The 21,527-nt window shown below is 43.3% G+C and overlaps 1 protein-coding gene and 1 pseudogene across 1 annotated transcript in view; both read left to right on the top strand.

The window, feature by feature from the left end:
- Positions 1–21,527, top strand: part of TRPC7 (transient receptor potential cation channel subfamily C member 7) — a 145,016-nt gene that overhangs the window by 43,208 nt on the left and 80,281 nt on the right. The window contains exon 3 of the mRNA XM_024125313.1: positions 8,027–8,209. Within this exon, the coding sequence (XP_023981081.1) occupies positions 8,027–8,209 (183 nt within the window). The remainder of the gene's footprint in view (positions 1–8,026; positions 8,210–21,527) is intronic.
- Positions 2,013–2,627, top strand: LOC102994256 (40S ribosomal protein S4-like; annotated as a pseudogene).

Here is a 21,527-nt window from a genome sequence, read left to right as displayed (position 1 = left end):
GGCGCGCTTAAACCCCTTCCTCGCGCACCAGGAAGCAAAGAGGCAAGAAAAAGTCTCCTGTCTCTTCGGCAGCTCCGCGCCCGTTTCTGGAGCTCCTTTAAGCGGCGCGCTTAAACCGCTTCCTCGCGCACCAGGAAGCAAAGAGGGAAGAAAAGGTCTCTTGCCTCTTTGGCAGCTCCAGACTTCTCCCGGACTCCCTCCCGGCTAGCCGTGGCGCACTAGCCCCTTCAGGCTGTTTTCACTCTGCCAACTCCAGACCTTTCCCTGGGATCCAACTGAAGCCCGAGGCTCAGCTCCCAGCCCCCTCCCGCCCCGGCGGGTGAGCAGACAAGCCTCTTGGGCTGGTGAGTGATGGTCGGAACCGATCCTCTGTGCTGGAATCTCTCCGCTTTGCCCTCCGCACCCCGCTGCTGCGCTCTCCTCCGAGGCTCCGGAGCTTCCCCCTCCGCCACCCACAGTCTCCGCCCGCGAAGGGGCTTCTAGGGTGTGGGAACCTTTCCTCCTTCACAGCTCCCTCCCACTGGTGCAGGTCCCGTCCCTATTCTTTGTCTCTGTTTATTCTTTTTTCTTTTGCCTACCCAGGTAAGTGGGGGGTTTCTTGCCTTTTGTGAGGTCTGAGGTCTTCTGCCAGCGTTCGGTGGGTATTCTATAGGAGAAGTTCCACGTGTAGCTGTATTTCTGATGTATCTGTGAGGAGGAAGGTGATCTCCGCGTCTTACTCTTCCGCCATCTTGCCCATAGCAGAATTTCTTGTAGATATGAACAAGCTTATCCAAAAACGAATATGAAAAAGAAAGGAATGAGAAAAGCCTTAACTACTTTTTTAAGAATGGTAAAGTTGGAGGACTCAAAGTACCTCATTTTAAGACTTAACAAAGCTATAAAAATAAAGATAGTGGGTGTTAATGAAAAAATAGATATACAGATCAAGGAAACAGAATAGAAAGCACAGAATTAAACCCATACAAATATGGTCAATAATTTCTGACAACTGTGCAAAAACAACTTGATGGACTAAGAAGACTATTTCAACAAATGAGGCTGGAACAAATAAATATCCATGTGCTATAAAAGGAACCCTGACCTGTACCTTACACCTTATGTAAAAGTTAACATAAAATGGTTCGTAGACCTAAATATAAAATGTAAACTATAAAACTTCTAGAGGACAACACAGGAGGACACATCTGAGACCTTGTGTTAAAAAAGATTTCTTAGCTTATGACACCAAAAGCATAATCATAAAAGAAAAAGTGATAAATTTGGACATCACCAAAATTTAAAACTTCTATTTTTTGAATGATACTGTTAAGAGAATGAAAAGATAAGCCACAGACTGAGAGAAAATATTTACAAACCCTATCTCTTACAAAGGAATTATATCTAGAATATATATAAAACCTCTCAAAACTCAGTAATAAGAAACTCAGTTTTTTTTAAAAAACTAACAAAGGATTTGAACAGACACTTCATCAAAAAGATACAAAGATGGCAAATCAACACATAAAAAGATGCTCAATATCATTAGTCATTAGGGGATGCAAATCAAAACCACAATGAGATACCACAACACAGAAAATAAATTGACCATGGAGAGAACAGGGAGCAGCCAGAACTCTCATAATTTGTTGGTGGTAATTGGCAGCTCTTATAAAATTAAACATATACGTACAATATACTCAGCAATCCCACACTTGGATATTTACCCTGGAGAACTAAAAACTTATCTTCACACAAGAACCTGTACATGAATGTTTATAGAAACTTTATTCGTAATTGTCAAAAACTTGGAATAACCAAATCCTTCAGTGAGTGAACGTATAAACAAACTGATACGTGCATGCAGTAGATGTGAAATAAAAAGAAATGAACTATTAACACACACAACAATATGGATGAATCTCAAAGGAATTATACTGAGTGAAAGAAGCCAGTCTCAAAAGATTATATACTATATGATTCCTCTTATATGACATTCTGGAAAAGGCAAAACTCTAGGGCCTCTTTGTTCCATGCCCAGCACAGCTAGAGCTCAAGGTCCCAAGAAGCACTGCAGCATGTAGCAGCTTCAAAGCCCTGAATCTGGACAAACTCACTTGTCTGCTAACTCTGTGTCCATCCAGCAGTCCCCACAAGCTAAGAATGGTGGTCCCTTTTCACTTTCTTTAAGAAGAGACTTGAGTATGCCCTAACAGGAGATTAAGTAAAGAAGATGTGCGTACAGCAGTTCACTGAGATGGATGGCAAGGTCCACACTGATATAACCTACACTGCTGGTTTTTTGGATATCATCAGTATTGACAAGACTAGAGAAAATTTCCATCTGACTATCACACCAAGGGTCACTTTGTTGTTCACTGTATTACTCCTAAAGAGGCCAAGTGTAAGTTGTGCAAAATGAGAAAGATCTTTGTGGGTACAAAAAAAAGGTATCTCACTTGGTAAGCCGTGATGCTGACACTATCCACTACTCTGATCTCATCAAGGTGAACAACATCATTCAGACTGATTTGGGGATGGGCAAGATTACAGATTTAACCAAGTTCAATACTGATAACCTGTGTGTGGTAACTGGAGGTGCTACCCTGAGAAGGACTGATGTGATCACCAGAGATGAAGAGAAGTGAACAAATTCAGAGTATATTTTTAATATATGGATTACACATGAGTGAGAGAGAGAGAAGAATCAAGGGTTTCTCCAGCATTTTGTGTTCTCCTCTCCAAGGGCCAGGCTTGCTCCCAATCCAGGAACTAAAAACCACAAAAAGCAAGAGGTCTAGAGTTTGAAATCAGTGGTCAAAATAAGGTGGTAACTAATTAAAATTACCATTTACAGGCTTGATTTTTATTATCAATTTTTACTTATTTAGGTTTTTATTTATTTTGTTATCTGTGTTACTTCCTGTTAACGACACTAAGCATTTTACATTGTTTTGGTATTCATTCTCCCAATCATTATATGGTATGTATAGTATTACAGATTGAAAACTGAGAGGCAGAAGAGTTACATGGCTTGTTCTATTTCCCACAACTGACAAGTAGTAAAAAAAAAAAAAAGAAGTTCAAACTCCAGGTCTTTCTGACTTCAAAACCTGTGCACTCATCTACTACACTACAGAATCTGCTGGGTATTCAAATATGCATATCCCAACCCACCCTTTATTCCTCCAAGTTAGTTGAGAGTCAGCCCCAATTAAGTCTCTAGTTTTAAGTGTGCTAAGTAGAAGGGAACACGCTGCTCACCAAGAGGAAACATGGTGAGAGGGAAGAGAACAGGATTTGGGTCAGACCGACCTGTCTTGAATCTTGGCTCTACCACTTAGTCGCTGTGTCATCTTAGACAAGTACACTGCTCCAATAGATTCAACAAGCGTTTACTGAGTGCCTATCATGTTCCAGGAAATATTCTAGGCGCTAATGATGTATTTGTGAACAAAACAGCAATGATTCCTGCCCTCGAGAAGCTTACATTCTAGTGAAAGATATGGACAATAATTATAATAAATAACATGTATGGATATCATATAGTCATAAGTACTATGAAGAAAAAAAGCAGGAAAGGGTGATTGCAAATGGAGAAGGGTTACAATTTTTTAAAAACCGTCAAGGAAGGCTTCTGAGAAAGTGACATTTGAGTAAAGACTTGAAGGAGTTAAAACAGTTGTTCATGTAGATACCTGGGGAAAGAGCATTCCAAGTAAAGAGAATAACTAGTACAAAGGTCTAGTCCATGCCAAGTGTGTTTGAAGAATAGCAGGGGGGTCAGAGTGGCTGGAGTGGACTGAGGGAGGGAGAAAACCACAGGAAATGAAATCAGTGAGAGAATGGAGAGGCCAGATAATGTATGTCCTTATAGGACAGTATAATGACTCCACTTTTACTCTGAGTGGATGGAGAGCCACTGGAGGGTTTGAGCAGACCAGTGCCATGACCTGACTACTTTTCCTAAATGTCTGACTGATGTATGGAGAATAGACTATAGAAGACCAGGAGAGAATCATGGAATCAGGGAGGCCAGTTAAGAGTCTCTTGGTTAGTCCAAGCAAGAGATGATGATGGCTTAGACCAAGGTAGAAATAGTAGAATTGGTGAAAAGAGGTCATATCTTTTATATATATATATATATATATATATATTTTTTTTTTTTTTTAGAAGGTAGAGCTGGTAGGATCTGCTACTAAATTATATGTCAGTTTTGAGAGGAAGAGAGGAATCAAGGATAAATCCAAGATTTTTTGTCCTGGACAACTGAAAAGCTGTCCAGGACAAAATACTAACAAGGTGGAGAAGACCAGGTCCAGAGTTAGTTTCATTAAGTTTGAAATGCCTATTTGGCATCCAAGTGGAAATATCAAGATGGCAATTGGATATATTTGACTGAAGTTCAGGAGAGAAGGCTGAGCTAAAGACATAAAATTTGAAGTCATCAGCATATGGATGGTATCTAATGATCCTAGATAGGATGACTAAGGCAATGAGTGTAAACAGACAGGAGAATTCAAAGGACTGGGCGCATCTTTGGGGCATTCTAAAACTAAGACATCAGGGACACAGAATTAATCAACAAAGATGCAAAAGTACTCATTCAGAAAGAAAAACCACAGAAAAGTATGTTATACTAGAAGCCAAGTGAAGAATGTGTATCAAGGAGGAGGAAGTGATCAGCTATGTCCAAGCACCTAACAGGTCATGTAAGATGAGGACTGAGAACCAACCACTGGATTTAGCACATGAAAGTCACTTGTGACCTTGAAAGGACAGTCTCAGGGGAGGCAATGGGTAGACTGTGAAAGCCTTACTGAATGGAATAAAAAAGAGTGTAAGGAGGACAACTGTCAACTATGAGTGTAAACAAGTCTAAAGAGGAGTTTTTCTATAAAATGGAACAGAAAACTAGAGTAGTAATTGGAGAGGGAAGTGGAGTCAAGAGGAGTGCCTTCTTAAGACAAGACAATAGCAACATGTTTGTATACTAAGCCAACAGAGAAAGGGAGAAATTAACAGTGCAGGGGAGAGAAAGGAAGAGCGCAAGAGCCATGTCCCTGAGTGGCGTAAGGGACTGATATCCAACACCCAAGTGGAGGAGTTGGCCTTAGATAGGAGCAGGAAGAGTAAGAAGAGGGAAGAGAGTCCACGAGCACAGATGAAAGTAGACTATGTGGATGGTGCGACCATGTGAAGCTTCTCTTCCGATGAGCTCTATTTTCCAAGTAAAATAGGAAACTGGAGGGGGATGAAGTGTTAGAAAACAGAGACTAGAGAGGTATGAAATGCTTGTTTGGGACAGGGAGGAGGGTAAATTGCCCAGGAGCACCACGGACTGCTTGAGGTTGGAGGTAGTGAGTTTACAGCACGCCTGCTCAGTGCAGGTGTGTGCTCTCCAGCCGCGTTAACTGTGCGGAGGCGGGAGCAGAGTAGTGGAGAGCTAGATGCAACCAAGGTCAGGCTTTCATCCAGTGAGGAGGACAAAATAAGAGGAGGGTAAGAGAGTTGACGTGTGCAAGGATGATGATAAAGACTACCCATAAAAGAGAGGCTCTGCAAGGAGGGAGACAGGGGCCTGAGGGGGATGAAAACCAGTGAAAAGGTGGTGTGGTCAATGGCTTGTAGGTTTGGTGGAATCAAAGGACTTCTAATTGGGATCCCAGATGAAGAAAGCTGGACATATACAAGGTAGTGGTCAGAGAGAAGGAGACCTAAAGTTAGGGTCGTGGAGGAGCTGCAGTTACTGGGAATAACTAAGAGAATGAATGGTTGAGTTGGAGTTGAAGATAAGGTCACTGGAAAAGATGGTGTCAAGGAAATGAGAGGGCAGGGTAATGGAAGGGACATCTTCTTGGATACTGAAACCACCAATAACAACAGCAGTTGATGTTGGGAGAGTGACAGTAAGACAGAAGCTAAAATCTTCAAGGAAGGTGAGAGAATAACCACCTATAAGGAAAAGTGGATTCAGCCTGTTAGTTTAACTCTCCGAGTCTCAGTTTTCTCGCTTGTGAGCTGGAAATGCTGACAGTACTTCTAACATGAGGTTTTTATCAGGATTAAGTAAGTTGATGGAGGTAGAACAGCTGTCACCCACAGGACCTGGCAGACTTCAATGTGCAGGAATATGGAATTATTTGTAAAAGGGCACCTGTGAAGTCTTAGGTATATGTCTCATCTTTCCAACTAAAGTTGAGGAGTGTGGCTCAAAGGCTCGCTGAGCTCAGGGTTGACCCATTTCTCCTAATCATCACAACTCCACAGAGATGTGCACCCATGGCTCTCTCTGGGAGGCCTGGGACTGGCATGACCCTCCCATCTGCATCTATCCATACCCATGTCCATGTCATCTCTGTCTTCCTGGCAGGCCCAGGCCTGCCTCCTCCAGCCATCTGCAGACACCAGGCATGTTGCCTTCCAGACTGAGCATCTAATACAGAAGGCAAAAAGCAAACCAGCCGTTTTGGCTGCTCTGGTGTGTCTCCCTTTTTTATGGCCCGGCTAGCTGAAAGAGCCCAGGGAAGTGAAAGTCTCTAATGAAGTGGTACTTTCTGTTCTGAACTGCACTGAACCCAGAAATGCGCAGAGGCTCTGGGACGGCACAGTCTGACTTGCCCATGACAGTCTGTCTGAGCTGAGCGTCATTTTTCTACCCAGCATTTCCAAAACACCCTGCTTATCCCTAAATTATATATAGAAATGAAGGGTAGCCACTCTTGTCTGAAAACATTTTCTTGACCCTTTTCCTTTTCTTAGCAAACAAACATTTATCAACACTTACTTCTTTCTCTAACGTAAAGGGACATTTTGAAGCAGCAGTGCTGCTAGGAGAAACGAATCACTAATTTAGAAAAATTGTTGAGCTTCTGCAGTTTTTCAGCCTCCCATCTATTTGCTGAGGAGTCTAGGTTCTGGAAAAGCAAAACTGCACTCCTATTTACCAACTACTATTTACCACTCTCAGGGCTTTTGACATTGATTAACACTGAAAGTGACATTTGGTTCTTGTGTTGCTTCTGAATAGACTTGTTTCAACTAAGAAACCAATAAGGAAGCCTTCAGGGGAAAATATTTTGGGGGCATAGTGGTTTGAAGGTGACATGAAACACGCTTTTGTCCAACATTTTGGATCATTATCTGGAATTGAAGCAGTGTGTTTTAGAGGAGAGAGAAGTTGGCATGTCACTAGGAAAGGCAGTCAGCCTCTGAAAGATAATTTAGAAACGTATGCCTAGGGAAGAGATGAGAGAAACCCAGAGGCAACTCATTAAAAAAAACAAAACAAAACAAAAAAGAGGTCAAGGTCTGAAAATGATTATTCAACAGGCAAGTAATTTAAGGTGTCATGATTTGCTGTACAAAAGGATCTGTGGTAAGAAAGAATTCTGTTAGATTTAAATTACATTTGATTTTTAAATTTATAATTTACAAGCAGATTTTCCAGCACATTAAAAGAAAGCACACCTGTGTACACTTTTTCCCCAAATTTAGCTTATCAGCTGTATCTTTCCAGTAAACTTCCTGCGTAGAGCAGTTGCCATTACAGATTGGTAGTAAATGAGTTAAGTGATATTTCCATCAGCCTTAAAAGTGCATTTCCTTATCACTCCTCCCTCAGATTTGGCTCAAAATTAGGCAAGGAGAACTGCTGCTTTCAAAGAGCTCAGGGTGGGCTTTGGCAGGCACCAGAATTACTTAGAGAATGAGGTTAAAAGATTCCTGGGCCTCATCCCCAGGAATTCTGAGTCAGTAAGTCTGCAACAGGGCCTGGGAATCATAGTTATAGCATGCACCCAAGGTAACTGGGATACAGGTGGCTGAGGAGCACACCTTGACAAATCTTGGCTTAGAGAAGGTGCCCTCTAGATTGTTGTGTCAAGAGAAGTTGCCCTGCCTTCTGGATCCAGCATATCCTCTGGTTCCAACGCACTCTATAAGCTCACACTTTGTGGACAGCTTTGCTGATCGACACTGCTATGCTAGGCAAGCCCATCTGTGGGGCTCAGTGTGACACACCCCTGATTTCTCTTTATTCTGTTAGAACGATTACAGGAAGTTATCTATGCAATGCAAGGATTTTGTGGTGGGCGTGCTGGACCTATGCCGAGACACAGAAGAGGTGGAAGCGATTTTAAATGGTGATGTGAACTTCCAAGTCTGGTCCGACCACCACCGTCCAAGTCTGAGCCGGATCAAACTCGCCATTAAATACGAAGTCAAGAAGGTAAGCTTCCCCACCGCTCCCGGCCTTCCCAACTCCAGGGTTGCTGGCCTACCTTTGTGTTCATGCTTATTTTCTGTTCCCACAAGGGGATGGTAACAACACTGATTACCCAACTTGCCTCTAGACAGGGAACTTCCAGACTTGCAGGACTGCTCAGAGCTCCTTCCTTCACCCCCAGCCCACCAGGAGAGAGAGATGCATCATGACAGTTACTCCATGAACAGGCTTCAAGCCTGGCGAACAAAAGAGCAGATTTTCAACCTCCAAGCCACTAGCAAGGACAAGATTACAGTGAACGCTCCCATCAGCTAGCAGCCCAGCTCCCAAGTTTTCATGAAAAACATATCACTCAGCTCTGTGAACAGCATTTACTGAGCTTTCCCTGTATGCCTGGGGACTTGTGTAGAAAATGTCTTTAGTGTAGAGGATTTGTGGGATCCATGGTTCTGGGAGGCTCAGAGGAATTTCACTTTCAAGGCTTATGAAAAGCTTTAAGAGGAAGCATGACTAGACTTTCAAAAGAGTAAGTCCCACCTCCTCAATCAACCTCAAGGTGTCTTTAATGGCCACCAGCACCCAGTAGCCCTCACACCCACAGTGGCTGGTCAGATTGAGTCCCTAAGGAGCAAAATTCAATTATGGTTCCACTTTGGATATACTCTGGATTCTTTAGAATCTGCTCTTATGTTAGGTGACAGCATTCATCCTGATGAAAACTGAAGAGCTCCAAAGATTCATATGCTTAAATACCAATGTGCTTTCCACATAAGCAAGATGGCTGATCAGTCTTTAAGGGTTTGTTTTTTTTTTTCCAGCTCTTTTACAGGGTGACTACTGGGGGGATTTCCAATGCCCCCAAATTGGCCTCTTGGCATTTCTCCTCTTGTCTGATTATCTTAATTTGTGAGGGATGAACCATCCTTCAACAAACCACATATATCTGTGGCATTCATCTAGAGAGAGCTTCCAAGTTTGATAAAAATCTTCCTGTCCTTTTAATTTTAATAATAATCAAAAATTCTAGGAAAAATAGCTTTTTTCAAAGACTCTGAGTCCTGAAGATACAATTGATAAATCATGGGAAAGGTGGCCTTAGATTAATATTCAAAAGCATAGAATTACAGGAGGGGAGGAGTCAGGCTGCAGTTTCAAGTATGTACAATCCTATTTACTTAGCGTAGGGAAACTCACTTTTTAGCTTATCTCAAGAGCTCACTGAGGCGCTTCAGCAAAGCACAGCAATCCCTTCCTAAAGGTGCTGAGATATCCATGGTCTTGGGGTTCAAAGAAACCCTGCGGAAGAGACTGCTTGGTAATGAATGGTAACAAGCCTGAGTTTCTAGCATTTCCTTCCTTCTCCAAGCCACAGTATTCTCCTGCTTCCCAACACAGGGTGAAAGGTGAAGATGTATTTGACACCCCAAAGAAAAGATGATGTTTGGCATTTGCAGATTTACGTTCACAGTTTTGGCTATTCACAAGCAATTCCAACAGCCCATGAAAATGCAAAGCATTCACCATTTTTCTGAAACATAAATCCAACTTAGCAACACAGTCACCGAGGGTAAATCACTGAGCAAGTCCAGAGTCTGGCTACCACTTCAGAGCCTATATGTTCCTTCTCACTGTCAACTACAAAGTACAAAACAGCCCTGGTGATGAATGAGAAGAAAAAGTGAAAAGCTTTTCACTCTATGAACATGACAGTTTTGGTCAGAATAAAAGCCTTTCGTGAGGGAAATTATTTACTCTAGTGGTATTTGCTAATTAGGAGAATCATAAAGGTCTCAAGAAATACTCATCATGAAATGTCAAGTGTCTGCTGCAATCCATAGGTAGGAAGATGATAAATGACCTGCATAAAATGTCAGCCTTGCTCATTTCAAAAATCTCCAATAGGTAATTTTCTCAAACCACATATGCCATCATACAAGAGCAGACAGACTCACAGTTTTCCTTGACATTTATTCTATCGTGAATTACCAGCAAAAATATTTTCAAATTTTATTGATATTATAATGAGATTTCATTTTTAATTTATGAACTTTAGAATGCTTGCATGGGCACAATCTAACCCTGGGTCTCTGAATTATGAAACAACTAGCACCAAGGCTTATTTACACCTGACATATATATGTGTCATAAGGCTGGAATATAAAACCATAAAAAAATTCCTAAGGCTCTGCCACATATCAAATCAAACCATTAATTTGGTGATTAAAACAAACTAGTTGTTCTTGGCAGTTCCATGAGCTGCTAATAGGTGACCTTAAAAAAAGTTTTTGTGTTCAAATAAATTTAGAGACCTTGAGTTAAGCAGAGTCAAAAAGATTTCTTTGCTTAAAGACATTATAGAACCTTGATCATGCACTGCTGCTCTAAAAGAAGAAGGGTACAATGTGTATTACTTGACCACAGAACTCCCTTTCTCATGGAGCATCTGGTAAAACTAGTTTTCCATGTAACAGTATTTGGGAAACTCTAATATAGAATCAGCCTTTGTATTTATGAAATGCATAGATCTGAGTGAAATGGGTGCCACTCTGTGGCTGGTACTGCACCCCAGATCATGTCCTTCATTTGAATGTTTGCCTCTCTTCGGGCATCACCCTCATGTCTGGTCCTCTGGCTGCCTCAGCCATAATGTCAGCCTCTGTTACATAAAGACAATTACCCCACCATGGCACAAGGGACCACCTGGTAAAGAGGAAGGAATGATGAAGAGGGTGTCAGGAAATTTCTAGCATGATTCTTACATTTAATTACCACATGGTCTTGGACAAGTCTCTGAAGCTCTCTGGGCCTCATTCCCCTTCTGAAAAATAGGCATATACGCTTTTGCTTCACAGGGTTTCTGTGAACTTTCAAATGAACTGATATGAGGGGAAATGCTTTGGAAACTGAAAAGGTCTCTACAGCTCCACAGGGAAGCATCATCACTGTCATTCAGTGATGCTATGCTCCCCCTTCCTTGGGACTAGAGGGATCCTTTCATCCCCAGAGACATTCCCTAGCTTGTCCTCTGTTATCTTCCCAGAGAATGCTAGAAATGTCCCCCTGGGTAAGGACATCATCCGTATAGCCTAAAACTCCTCCCCCAAAGACCAAAAGGCCTTGTGAGGATATGGCTGTTCTCCATGACTTCTGCCTTAATAGGGTGACTCAGCCTTCCCACTGTGTTTGGAAGGCAGTGTTGGAGAAGTGGCTAAGAAGGTACCCTTAGAGGTTAATCACGGTCCCACCACTTATTAATGGGGTCAGTTAAGCAAGTCACTTAGCCTCTCTGGGTCTCACTTCTCTCATCTATAAAGCTTGGTTAATAATGCCTGCTTTATTGAATTCTTATAAGAATCAAATGGAATAAAGCATGTGTGCCTCAAATAGCCCCAGGCCTCACCAGCCTGTGGGTATAAATGAGGCAGTATTAATACACACACCGCACTGGCTTAGGGTCAGTGTTCACATTACTTAAGACATTTCTGTTATCCATCTCAGTCCCCCCCAGCCTTTACAGGCCACAGTCCCTTCAGAAGCCAAGCATGCCTCATGAAGAAGCAAGGATGCTTCTTCCCCATACTGAGTCACAGCTAAGCCCAGAAGCAACTCTACTTTTGCTTCACAGATAAAGAAAACAATCCCTCCAGCTTTGGCCTACAGCCCCAGTATATATACAGGCCTTGGTCTTCTCCCCTAGGGCCAACCTGAGTGACAGACATCTTGCTGACTCCTCCATTTCTAGCTCTGTCTCCAGGGAACATGCATAAATATCCTGCTTAAAGACCCTCCCCTCCCCCTCCATATCAACTCTAAATAAATGCTTGGGGACTCTGAGTCACACCAACTGGGAAGACCTAACCAGTCTGTGATTCATTCAGGTTCAGCTGGCCCAGTCTGCACCCATAAAGAAAGATCAGTGTCTGGCACATGGTCATTGCTGACTGACTGGTTACAGAGACAAAATGCTTAGTGCTCTTTCCAACTTGTCTAACTGAAGACTCACATCGGGGCCCGTCACTCTCATCCCTTCCTCTCTCTCCTCTTTATCACTTCTTCATTTCTAGGCTTACAGGGAGGCTATTTTCCTTTCTTTCCCCTATGTCATCTCTTCCTTCCTGACTTCAGGTCTGCCTTAATGAGGATCAGGTGCATCTCCACTCACTGAAAGAACTTTGTGGGCGTGTGTCCTCCAGGTTCAAAGCGTCAAAGGAGAGTGAGACAGGAGACCTGGAAGGTCCTATTTTCTACAATAGAAGCCTTAACTCCACCTGTAGAGGAGATGGAGGCCCCTCTGGACATAATTAAGCCAAGGTCTGCTACCAAAAAACATGGGAACACATGAATATTTTGTCCAAAATTATACCATTGTCATTGCAGAAAGCATGTCTATTATTAGGCAATATCACCAATAAGGGTGGTTAGTTTAATCTGACGAGTTGTTTTAGCCACGGCCTGTAAGCCCTACAGTCACTGATCAGCCTGCGGGGGATCCTGAGGAAAGTAAGACACAGTCTTGCCCTCAGAGAGCCATCAGTGTGGTGGGTAAGGTGCGGACAGACAGGCTCTGACCACAGCAGCAACAGCCTCTGCACTTCGCTAGCTGAGCAAAGTACAGTTCACAGCAGTTGCCTCTTTCAGACCCCAGGTGGCCCCCAGTTCTAGCGTCTTGACATGTGGCTTGATTTGGAGGATGCAATCATGGTACCAGCTATCTTTCCTTCCAGCTGATGAGACCCACCCACTCTCCTCAAGAAGCAGCGCCACTCAGCAGAGCCTTCCAGATCCCAGAATTTCAGAGGTGCCCTTTCCTGACTCTGCCAAGCTCCTGGGTGATTCCTGGACCAGAAAGCTAGTATCACATGAAATAAAGACCTGGGACAGGACCATGGGAGGGGGAAGAATGCAGGCAGAACCCTCACTAGCCCTACTTAGTAACACAGTTCCCATTTTCTTCACACTGCTGTACTAAGGAAATAATACCCCCTGTGATTTTCATTCACTGGCTGACTCGTCATTTAACTAACATTCACTGATGTCTACTACATCACCAGCTCTGTGTTCAGCACCGGAGAGACTGAGAAGACCCAGGCCTTGTCCTTGAGGGGGGTTCATGTAGCACTGGAGAGAGATGTGTGAACAAAGGGTCACAATCCTGTCTGAGCAAGGCAAACAGGAATGGGAAGGGGGCAGCACGGGGGTCAGAGGAAGCACTGACCAGCTCAGTCTAGACCTCAGGAAATGCTTCCCAGAAGTGGAAATGCTTCCCAGAAGTGGAAATGCTTGAGGTGGGGCTTAAAGGGTGAGAGGTTCTGGAAGGGATGGCAATTTAGGTAGAGAGAGGTTAAAGTTAAAAAGCCACAGATATCTTAGGAAGAGTGGCACGTTTTATGAAAGGAACATGTTTAGAGGGGGATGTGGCTGAGGCTGTACTATTGAGGGAAAGAAACAAACTGGAAAGTTTGTCAGCAGCAGATCCTTGAGGGTATCATATGCCATGCACAAGGAACTTGGACTTTATCCTGCCAGCACTATCCAATAGAATGTTCTATGATGATGGAAATGTTCTGTTTTCTACCATCTAATATGGTAGCCACTAGCCTCATATGGTTAATTAGCACTTGAAATTCGGTTAATGTAATTATGAAACTGAATTCTTAATTTTTTTAATTAATTAAAATTTCAATAGGCACATGTGGCCAGTGGTTACTAAACTGGACAGTATGACTGTATATCCTCATTCATGCATTTAACAAGCTTTCTCTGAGTGACTACAAAGTATGCTGTGCTAATCACTGGGGATGTGGTAGTGAATAAAAATGACGTGCTATGAACCACGGTGGGGAAGATGGATATTAATCAGAACATCACACCAGTATATTGTAATGTTCCAACTGAAGTCAGTGTTATGAAGCAGAAAAACATGGTATTACAACTTCTAAAGGCAGATATGACCTAATTGGGGAGGTCAATAAAGGCTTCTCGGAAGAACTCGTGCTTGCTCTGAGAAAAGTTAACCAGAGGTGGGGAGGACATTTCTGGCAGGAAAAAACATGTTCAAAGCTGTACAAAGGCCCTGTGGTGAGAAGAAATACAGCCTATAAGAGGAACTGAAAGAATCTGAATGTGGCAGAGTCAGAAGGCATGAGGAAGAGTGGGGTGTGGGATGAGTCTAAAGAGGCACACAGGAACCAGACCACGCAGGAACCAGACGCTCGTGGACCATGCTAAAGGATTTTGGTTTTGTTCTTTTTTAAGGAACAATAGGAAGCCATCAGAGGAATTTAATCAGGGGTGGTTTTCTCAGGATAGAAAGCCTCTGAGAAAGGCTGAAAGGCAAAAAGGGTGGGTATGGATGCAGAGTAATTGTTGAGCAAAAGGCACAGACTCTTAATCAAGGCAGGTGAAGTTATGCTGCGTTAACAAGCAAAACCAAAGCTGTATTGGCTTTTAACAAAACAAAACAAAAAAAAAACAGAAACGTTTATTTATTGCTCATCCTATTCCATCTTGCAACAGAATTCAGAGGAATTCACTCAGGAACCCAGGCTGATAGAAATGCAACCATCTCAAATGTTTCCACCCTGCCAAAGGGAAATCCAGCCCTGGAGAGTCTCACATCAGCCATTAAATGATCTCACCTGGAAGTGGCACACATTGTTTCTGCTTACAACTCACTGTCAGCAATTAGTCACATCATCCACCCCACCACAAAAGGGGCCAGAAAGTGCTGAATAATCCTGCCATGTGTTTGAAAGGAGAAAAAAAAATGGAGCTATTTGGTAAATAGCACTAATGACCACCAACAGGAAAAAAAAAAGTTGAGGAAATTAATATTAAAAGCATCAACGTCTCTAAATAGGAAGCAGAATCACCCTCTGAGGTAGAAGGCAGCCTGAAAAAAAATTTTTTTTTAAGGTTTGGGAAAAATTCTGTGGGAGATGGGAGAGAGCTGAACAGTAGACCCAATAGCCCAGCCAATATTAGAGACTGTAAATTCTTTGCAACAGCCTGTGTTCTTAACAAAAATGGAAAATCTCTACAAAAAATGGTAACATACCAAGTCAGTGTTCTCCATGAACCTCAATTCCCTGCTGTGAACTTCATTTCAAGATTCCTTCACAGAGATGGAGCCCAGAAGTGCACAAAATGTGCCCACAGAGGAGAATACCAAGGAGGGAGGGGCGACCTTAGAGGGGAGGGGTGTGGGGGGGAACATTCCACCGGCATCACCACCCTGTCTAAAGCTGGGCCACGGCCTCTAACAACAGCAGAAGTCTGTTTGTTCTTTCCTCCAAAAATCACCATCTTGTGCACATTTTACAGTCATGCCATAAGTTGGCCCATTTTTCTACCTGGAAAAACTCCCATAAGAAGAAAACAGAACCTGTTGTGTAGCAATTTATAGTGTCATGGCCAGGAGCGTGCCTGCTCACGCTCTCCACTTACTAAATATGTGGCTTTAGTAACCTGTCTCAAGTCACTTAATCTGCTGGCCTGCAGGAGCTCCGGGGATAAGGCAGACACTATTCCAACCCTCAAAAGCCTCCGGGCCTAAATCTGTGCTAAGAGAGACAATGAGGCCCAGCGGTAGATAGATGCACAACTGGCTGAAACCCCTCACCCTAGTGTGGTGACCACAGGTAGGGACACTAGAGACGGCAGCTGACCTCTACTGGGGTTCTGTTTCATTTCCTCCGTCTGCAGAGAGCACAGGGCCAGCGAGCAAAGGGAATGTGGGGACACTGGGGCTTTCTAGAGGACGCTGAGAGGCCAATCAGACGCTCACATGCTCTGAGCAGACATTCTCCCACTGTGTTTTCCCGCTGAGGCATCATTTCAACAGATGCTCAGAGTTAAGAAGACCAGAGCTGTCACAAACACAGTCTGGCTGGTCAGGCGTTACCCCAAACTGTGCTGCAGGATGCCCAGGGGCTGCCAAACGCTGCTGGAATCCATCGGTATCGAAAGCATCAATCAGCGTCCTCTCTGGAGATTCCTCTCAGCACTTTCGAGGCCCTAGCTGGCACAAAAAATGACCAACGTCCATTAATCTCTTGGCTCAGAGCGGCTATCTTTTGCCTAGGAAAAGTAGTCTTGTTTTTCTCAGGCAACAGTCCTAAGAAGAACTAGCGCAAGTATGTATGTACCCCTTTTCTGCCTGGAAAAATGCTCAGGAGAAGAAAAATAAACCCTGTTGGGCAGCAGCATACTGTTATGGCTGGAAACCTGACTACACATGTGCAAATCCCAAGTCCTCCATTTACTAGATAGGTGGCTTTAGATAAGTTATTTCATATCTGGGGCTCAGTTTTCTTATCTGTACAGTGGGGACAAACAACAGTACCTAATAAATGATAATCAATGTTTATTAACACATAATGTAGCTAGAACACAGTTAGCGCATAATGCTAGCTAATGGAAACTATATGCCATGTTGGTTTCACAAGCAGAAACTACCCTTAAGACAAAACCAGCCTTCTTCAACCTCAGCACTGTTGACATTTGGGGCCAGATAATTCTTTGCTGTGGGCACTGTCCTGTGCATTAGCGGATATTTAGCAACATCCCTGGCCTCTACCTAACCAGGTGTCAGTAGCACCCTCCTCACAAGTTTTGTCAACCAAAAATGTCTCCAAGACACGGTTTCTAATGTCTCCACAGGAAGACGTGGAAACAAAATCATTCCCTGTTGAGAATCTCTGGGATAGTTTTCAGGATCTAGGCTATAACCCCTTAACTGTAAACCACTGAGGAAAGGGATTGTAGTTCTCCAAGGATGCACTGCATGTGTCTAGACCAAACCCAACGTTAGATTGAAATCAAACTCAATGTATCTCTCTAGAGCAAATTAAGTTCTCATACTTAGCTGCATAAAGGAAACCACTTGGGAGCTTTGTTAAAAAAAAAAAAAAAAAAAAAAATGTCAGTACCCTACCCACAGAGCTTCTAATCCAATTCTCCTGGGTGGGAGCCCAGGGACTGTGTTTTTAAAAGGCTCTCTAATGATTCGAAATTTTGTAAAGACTGAGTTCCTGGCAGGTGGGACCTCTCCTCATTCATCTTGGTCTCTGAAGACAGAGAAATAGTACTCACCCTACACATCGTGTGCAGTCTCCATGGTGAGCAAATGAATAGACAGATGGGTGTAAAATGTGAAGCCACAGGCTTTAATGTACTTCAAACATCTGTAATTCCCCTCATGATCAAAAATCCATACAACAGAATCCAGATGATGTTCCAGGCTGGCCTGAAAGTATGGGGCCATCATCTCCATGCCCTCCATTGCTGATCTGTGTCCCTTTTGGGTTTGTAACTCTGGAAAAGAGCTCTTACTATGCGGAGATGCCGTAACAGTGGTTCTGGCCTGGCAGTCTTAGGGATGGAGGAGAGCAAAAGGTGGCTCTCAGGGTGGCCCCGCACGGCAGGGAGAGGCAGTGGGGCCTCTGTCCTCCACAGGGGAGCTCAGCTCACTGAGTGTTCCACAGTGGGTCTCAGGAGCGCTCCTCCACTCACTGGCCTGAGTTGCTGACCTGCCCCCCCTCCCCACAACCTGGCTCAGCTTTAAGAGGGAAAAGCAGAGTGCCTGATGCCTCCTCTCTGCCCTTCCTCAAGCCTGCTGTTGAATCATCTGACACAATTTCCTCTAAAGAGCAAATACTACTGCACATTTGCAAAAGAGATTTCACTTCCTCAAAGTCCGCACAACCAGACAAAACAACTACTGCCTTTTTGGTTATTCTGCTGCCTTCTGTTCAGCTCTTTGAATATATAAATATTTGCATGGAAGGATAATCCTTTAAAGCATTTTTCTTCTTCTCGGTTATCATGTTTCCTAAGCTGTGTAGCCTTAGCTTATCTATCCTTATATCCATCGTGTGCTGCATTTGTTAAGGTATTCAGAGGCTGATTATTATTACATTCCGAGTTAGGGACTAACAAGAAGAGAGGAATTTGAGGAGCATTCAGGAAGGAACATAAATCGCCACTGCCTTCAAGAAATAGATGCAAACCACATGCATTTACTAGCCCAAAGTGGAAAGAACAAGAGTCATTTTCAAATTGTCCCTTTTATCCCAGTCAAACAGATCTTGGAAATTATAGTTCCCCCAGCCCAAGGACCTGTAACTAACTCCAGCAATTAAGCTAAAGACCAACTACACATTTCCATCTCATTATTTCTGTACTAAATGCTCATATATGGATCCAGAGTCTTAACGAGCATTTGATCTTTTATATATTCCTCCCATTATGTGCCATAATGCATTATTCTTTTATTAACATTCATCTGCCTAAGGTCACCTACAAATTTCTTGATGGAAGGGGAGTCTTGTAAGTATAATTGTGGATGAAAATCTTTGCTTAATAGAGATGCTTTAATTTATATAATCCAAGCCATAGTCCTGTCTTGCCTGGATTACTACAGTAGCCTCCAACTGATCCATCTGCCTCTGGCCTCACCCTCCCCTCCTCCTCACCAGCACGCACAAGCAACAGTCAGAGAACTTTTTGAAATAGTCAGATCACATCAGCCTCCCGTTTAAATCTTCCATCTAAAAGAGAACAGGGCTTCCCTGGTGGCGCAGTGGTTGCGCGTCCACCTGCCGATGCAGGGGAACCGGGTTCGCGCCCCGGTCTGGGAGGATCCCACATGCCGCGGAGCGGCTGGGCCCGTGAGCCATGGCCGCTGGGCCTGCGCGTCCGGAGCCTGTGCTCCGCAACGGGAGAGGCCACAACAGAGGGAGGCCCGCCTACCACAAAAAAATAAATAAATAAATAAATAAAAGAGAACAAGAAAGGCACAGTCCCTGACTCCGGGGAGTTCTGAGTCTAATGATCATCACTTCCAGAAGCAGAGCTGGAGACAAGGGTCCTTGTGCAAGTGAGTGAGAAGCCTGAACTGAAGGGGCAGAAGCAGGACGAGGCAGGAGAAGCTAAGCTAAGGCGTGGTCTCAGTGAAGCCCCACTGAGGAGCACTGCAGACGTGTGGCCCTGTGACTCCCTCCCTCATCAGCCACTCTCTATCCCAGTGCCCTCTTCTGTAGCAAATATCATTTGTCATTTGTTCACTTCTTTATTGTCTATTTCCCTCAACACAGTAAGCTCTGTGCTGGCAGCTCACCACTGTATTCCTAGCCTAGAGCAGACCCAGGCAAGCAGAAGATACTCAAAAATATTTACTGGGGCTTCCCTGGTGGCGCAGTGGTTGGGAGTCCGCCTGCCGATGCAGGGGACAAGGGTTCGTGCCCCGGTCTGGGAAGATCCCACATGCCGCGGAGCGGTTGGGCCCGTGAGCCATGGCCGCTGAGCCTGCGCGTCCGGAGCCTGTGCTCCGCAACGGGAGAGGCCACAACAGTGAGAGGCCCACGCACTGCCAAAAAAAAAAAAAAAAATTTACTGAATAAATGAATGACTGAGTGAATGAATGCACCATACCTGAGTTTTCCTCCAGTTTTCATTTTTCTCAAATACAACAAAATCCCACGTTCAAGGTGAGATGCATTCCTAAAAGCTGTTGAGGAAACTCAGGGTTCTCTTGAGAAACAAAATGAGATAAATAGGAAATGAGTCCATGATGAGCTACTAGACATTAGGCATTGTTTGTCTCATTCTTAAAGTCCTACAACTACTGGCACAGAGTCCATGGAAACTCAGATCATGACTAATAGCCTTATTTTATTTAAAAATAAAAAGAAGGGTCATTTAAATACAAAATACCATTGTTTGATTAATAAAATCAGTAGCAATTTGGCCAGCAAGTTGCATCCTGAAGAAATTACAAATCAATTAATCTTTTTATATGTATTATCCATAATAAAACCATTGGATATATCATCATCTGACTGCTTTGCTTGCTTCCCCTCTGATAGGTGTTAGCTCTTCCTGAACAGGCAGACTTGCAAGCTTGAAGGAGGGAATAATCATGTGACACCTATTATCAGCTAAATCTGTAGATATTAAAAGACCTAGCCCCTAGAAGATATGGTACATATATACAATGCAATATTACTCAGCCATAAAAAGGAACGAAATTGGGTCATTTGTAGAGACGTGGATGGATCTAGAGACTGTCATACAGAGTGAAGTAACTCAGAAAGAGAAAAACAAATATCGTATATTAACGCATATATGTGGAAACTAGAAAAATGGTACAGATGAACCAGTTTGCAGGGCAGAAATAGACCCAGATGTAGAGAACAAACATATGGACACCAAGCGGGAAAAGTGGTGGGGGGGGGTGATGAATTGGGAGATTCGGACTGACATATATACACTAATATGTATAAAACGGATAACTAATAAGAACCTGTTATAAAAAAAATTTTTTAATAAATAAATAAAATAAAAGACCTAGGCCCTGCCATCAGAAGCTTACATCCTAAAGGGCTACACACTTCTGACTCCAGCCCTTTGTCTAACAAGGAAAGGAAAGATTAATTTAGACAAAAAATGATGTGGGAAACCCTCAGGGAGGCAGAATAGGTAACTTCTGAGTCAGACCTTGAAAGGTGGGTCAGAGCTCCAAAGAAAAGGGGATTCCAGATGGAGAAAACAGTGGGGCAAAGCACAAAGCTGTGATAATGTTTGGAGAACCAGAGGTGGTTAGGGTAAGGACACATGGGAAGAAAGGCTGGGGTGAAAGGGACAAAAATGAGCGGGGGGGTTGGGGGGCGTTGTTTAGGAGACTGGGCTTGAAGGAAATACGACCTGCTGGGGAAGCAGGGCCAGCTCTGATGGGCTGTGAAGAAGCCATGCTGAAGTGTTCCACCTTCATTCCGTAACAGAAAGGGAATCCTTGAGTTGTCTTTGCAGTTTACCTTGATAATTTTACTTACTGTACAAACAGCATTTTAACAATAAGAAAAATATTTAAAAGGAAAGGAATAGACTACATTCCTATGCCCCATATGTCAGTTGCTTTCATTTGTTTAACATTCTTCCCATTCTTTCCCATAGTAGGCATGTATTTATAATACATACTTATAGGGTAAATAATTTTGTGGTTGGATTTACCAAGCATTAGAAAGTAAACAGTTTCCTATAATTATCATGTTTATGTCAGCATAACATTAATGTACCATTGTTTATATCTTCTCTACTGGTAAACATTCAATTTTTTTTAACATCTTTATTGGAGTATAATTGCTTTACAATGGTGTGTTAGTTTCTGCTTTATAACAAAGTGAATCAGCTATACATACACATATATCCCCATATCTCCTCCCTCTTGCGTCTCCCTCCCGCCCTCCCTATCCCACCCCTCTAGGTGACCACAAAGCACTGAGCTGATCTCCCTGTGCTATGCGGCTGCTTCCCACTAGCT

This window comes from Physeter macrocephalus, chromosome 8, assembly GCF_002837175.3.
Source record: "Physeter macrocephalus isolate SW-GA chromosome 8, ASM283717v5, whole genome shotgun sequence".
NCBI classification, from domain to species: domain Eukaryota; kingdom Metazoa; phylum Chordata; class Mammalia; order Artiodactyla; family Physeteridae; genus Physeter; species Physeter macrocephalus.
Note: the sequence above shows the minus strand (reverse complement) of the source record. Positions and strands in the feature narration are given on the sequence as shown.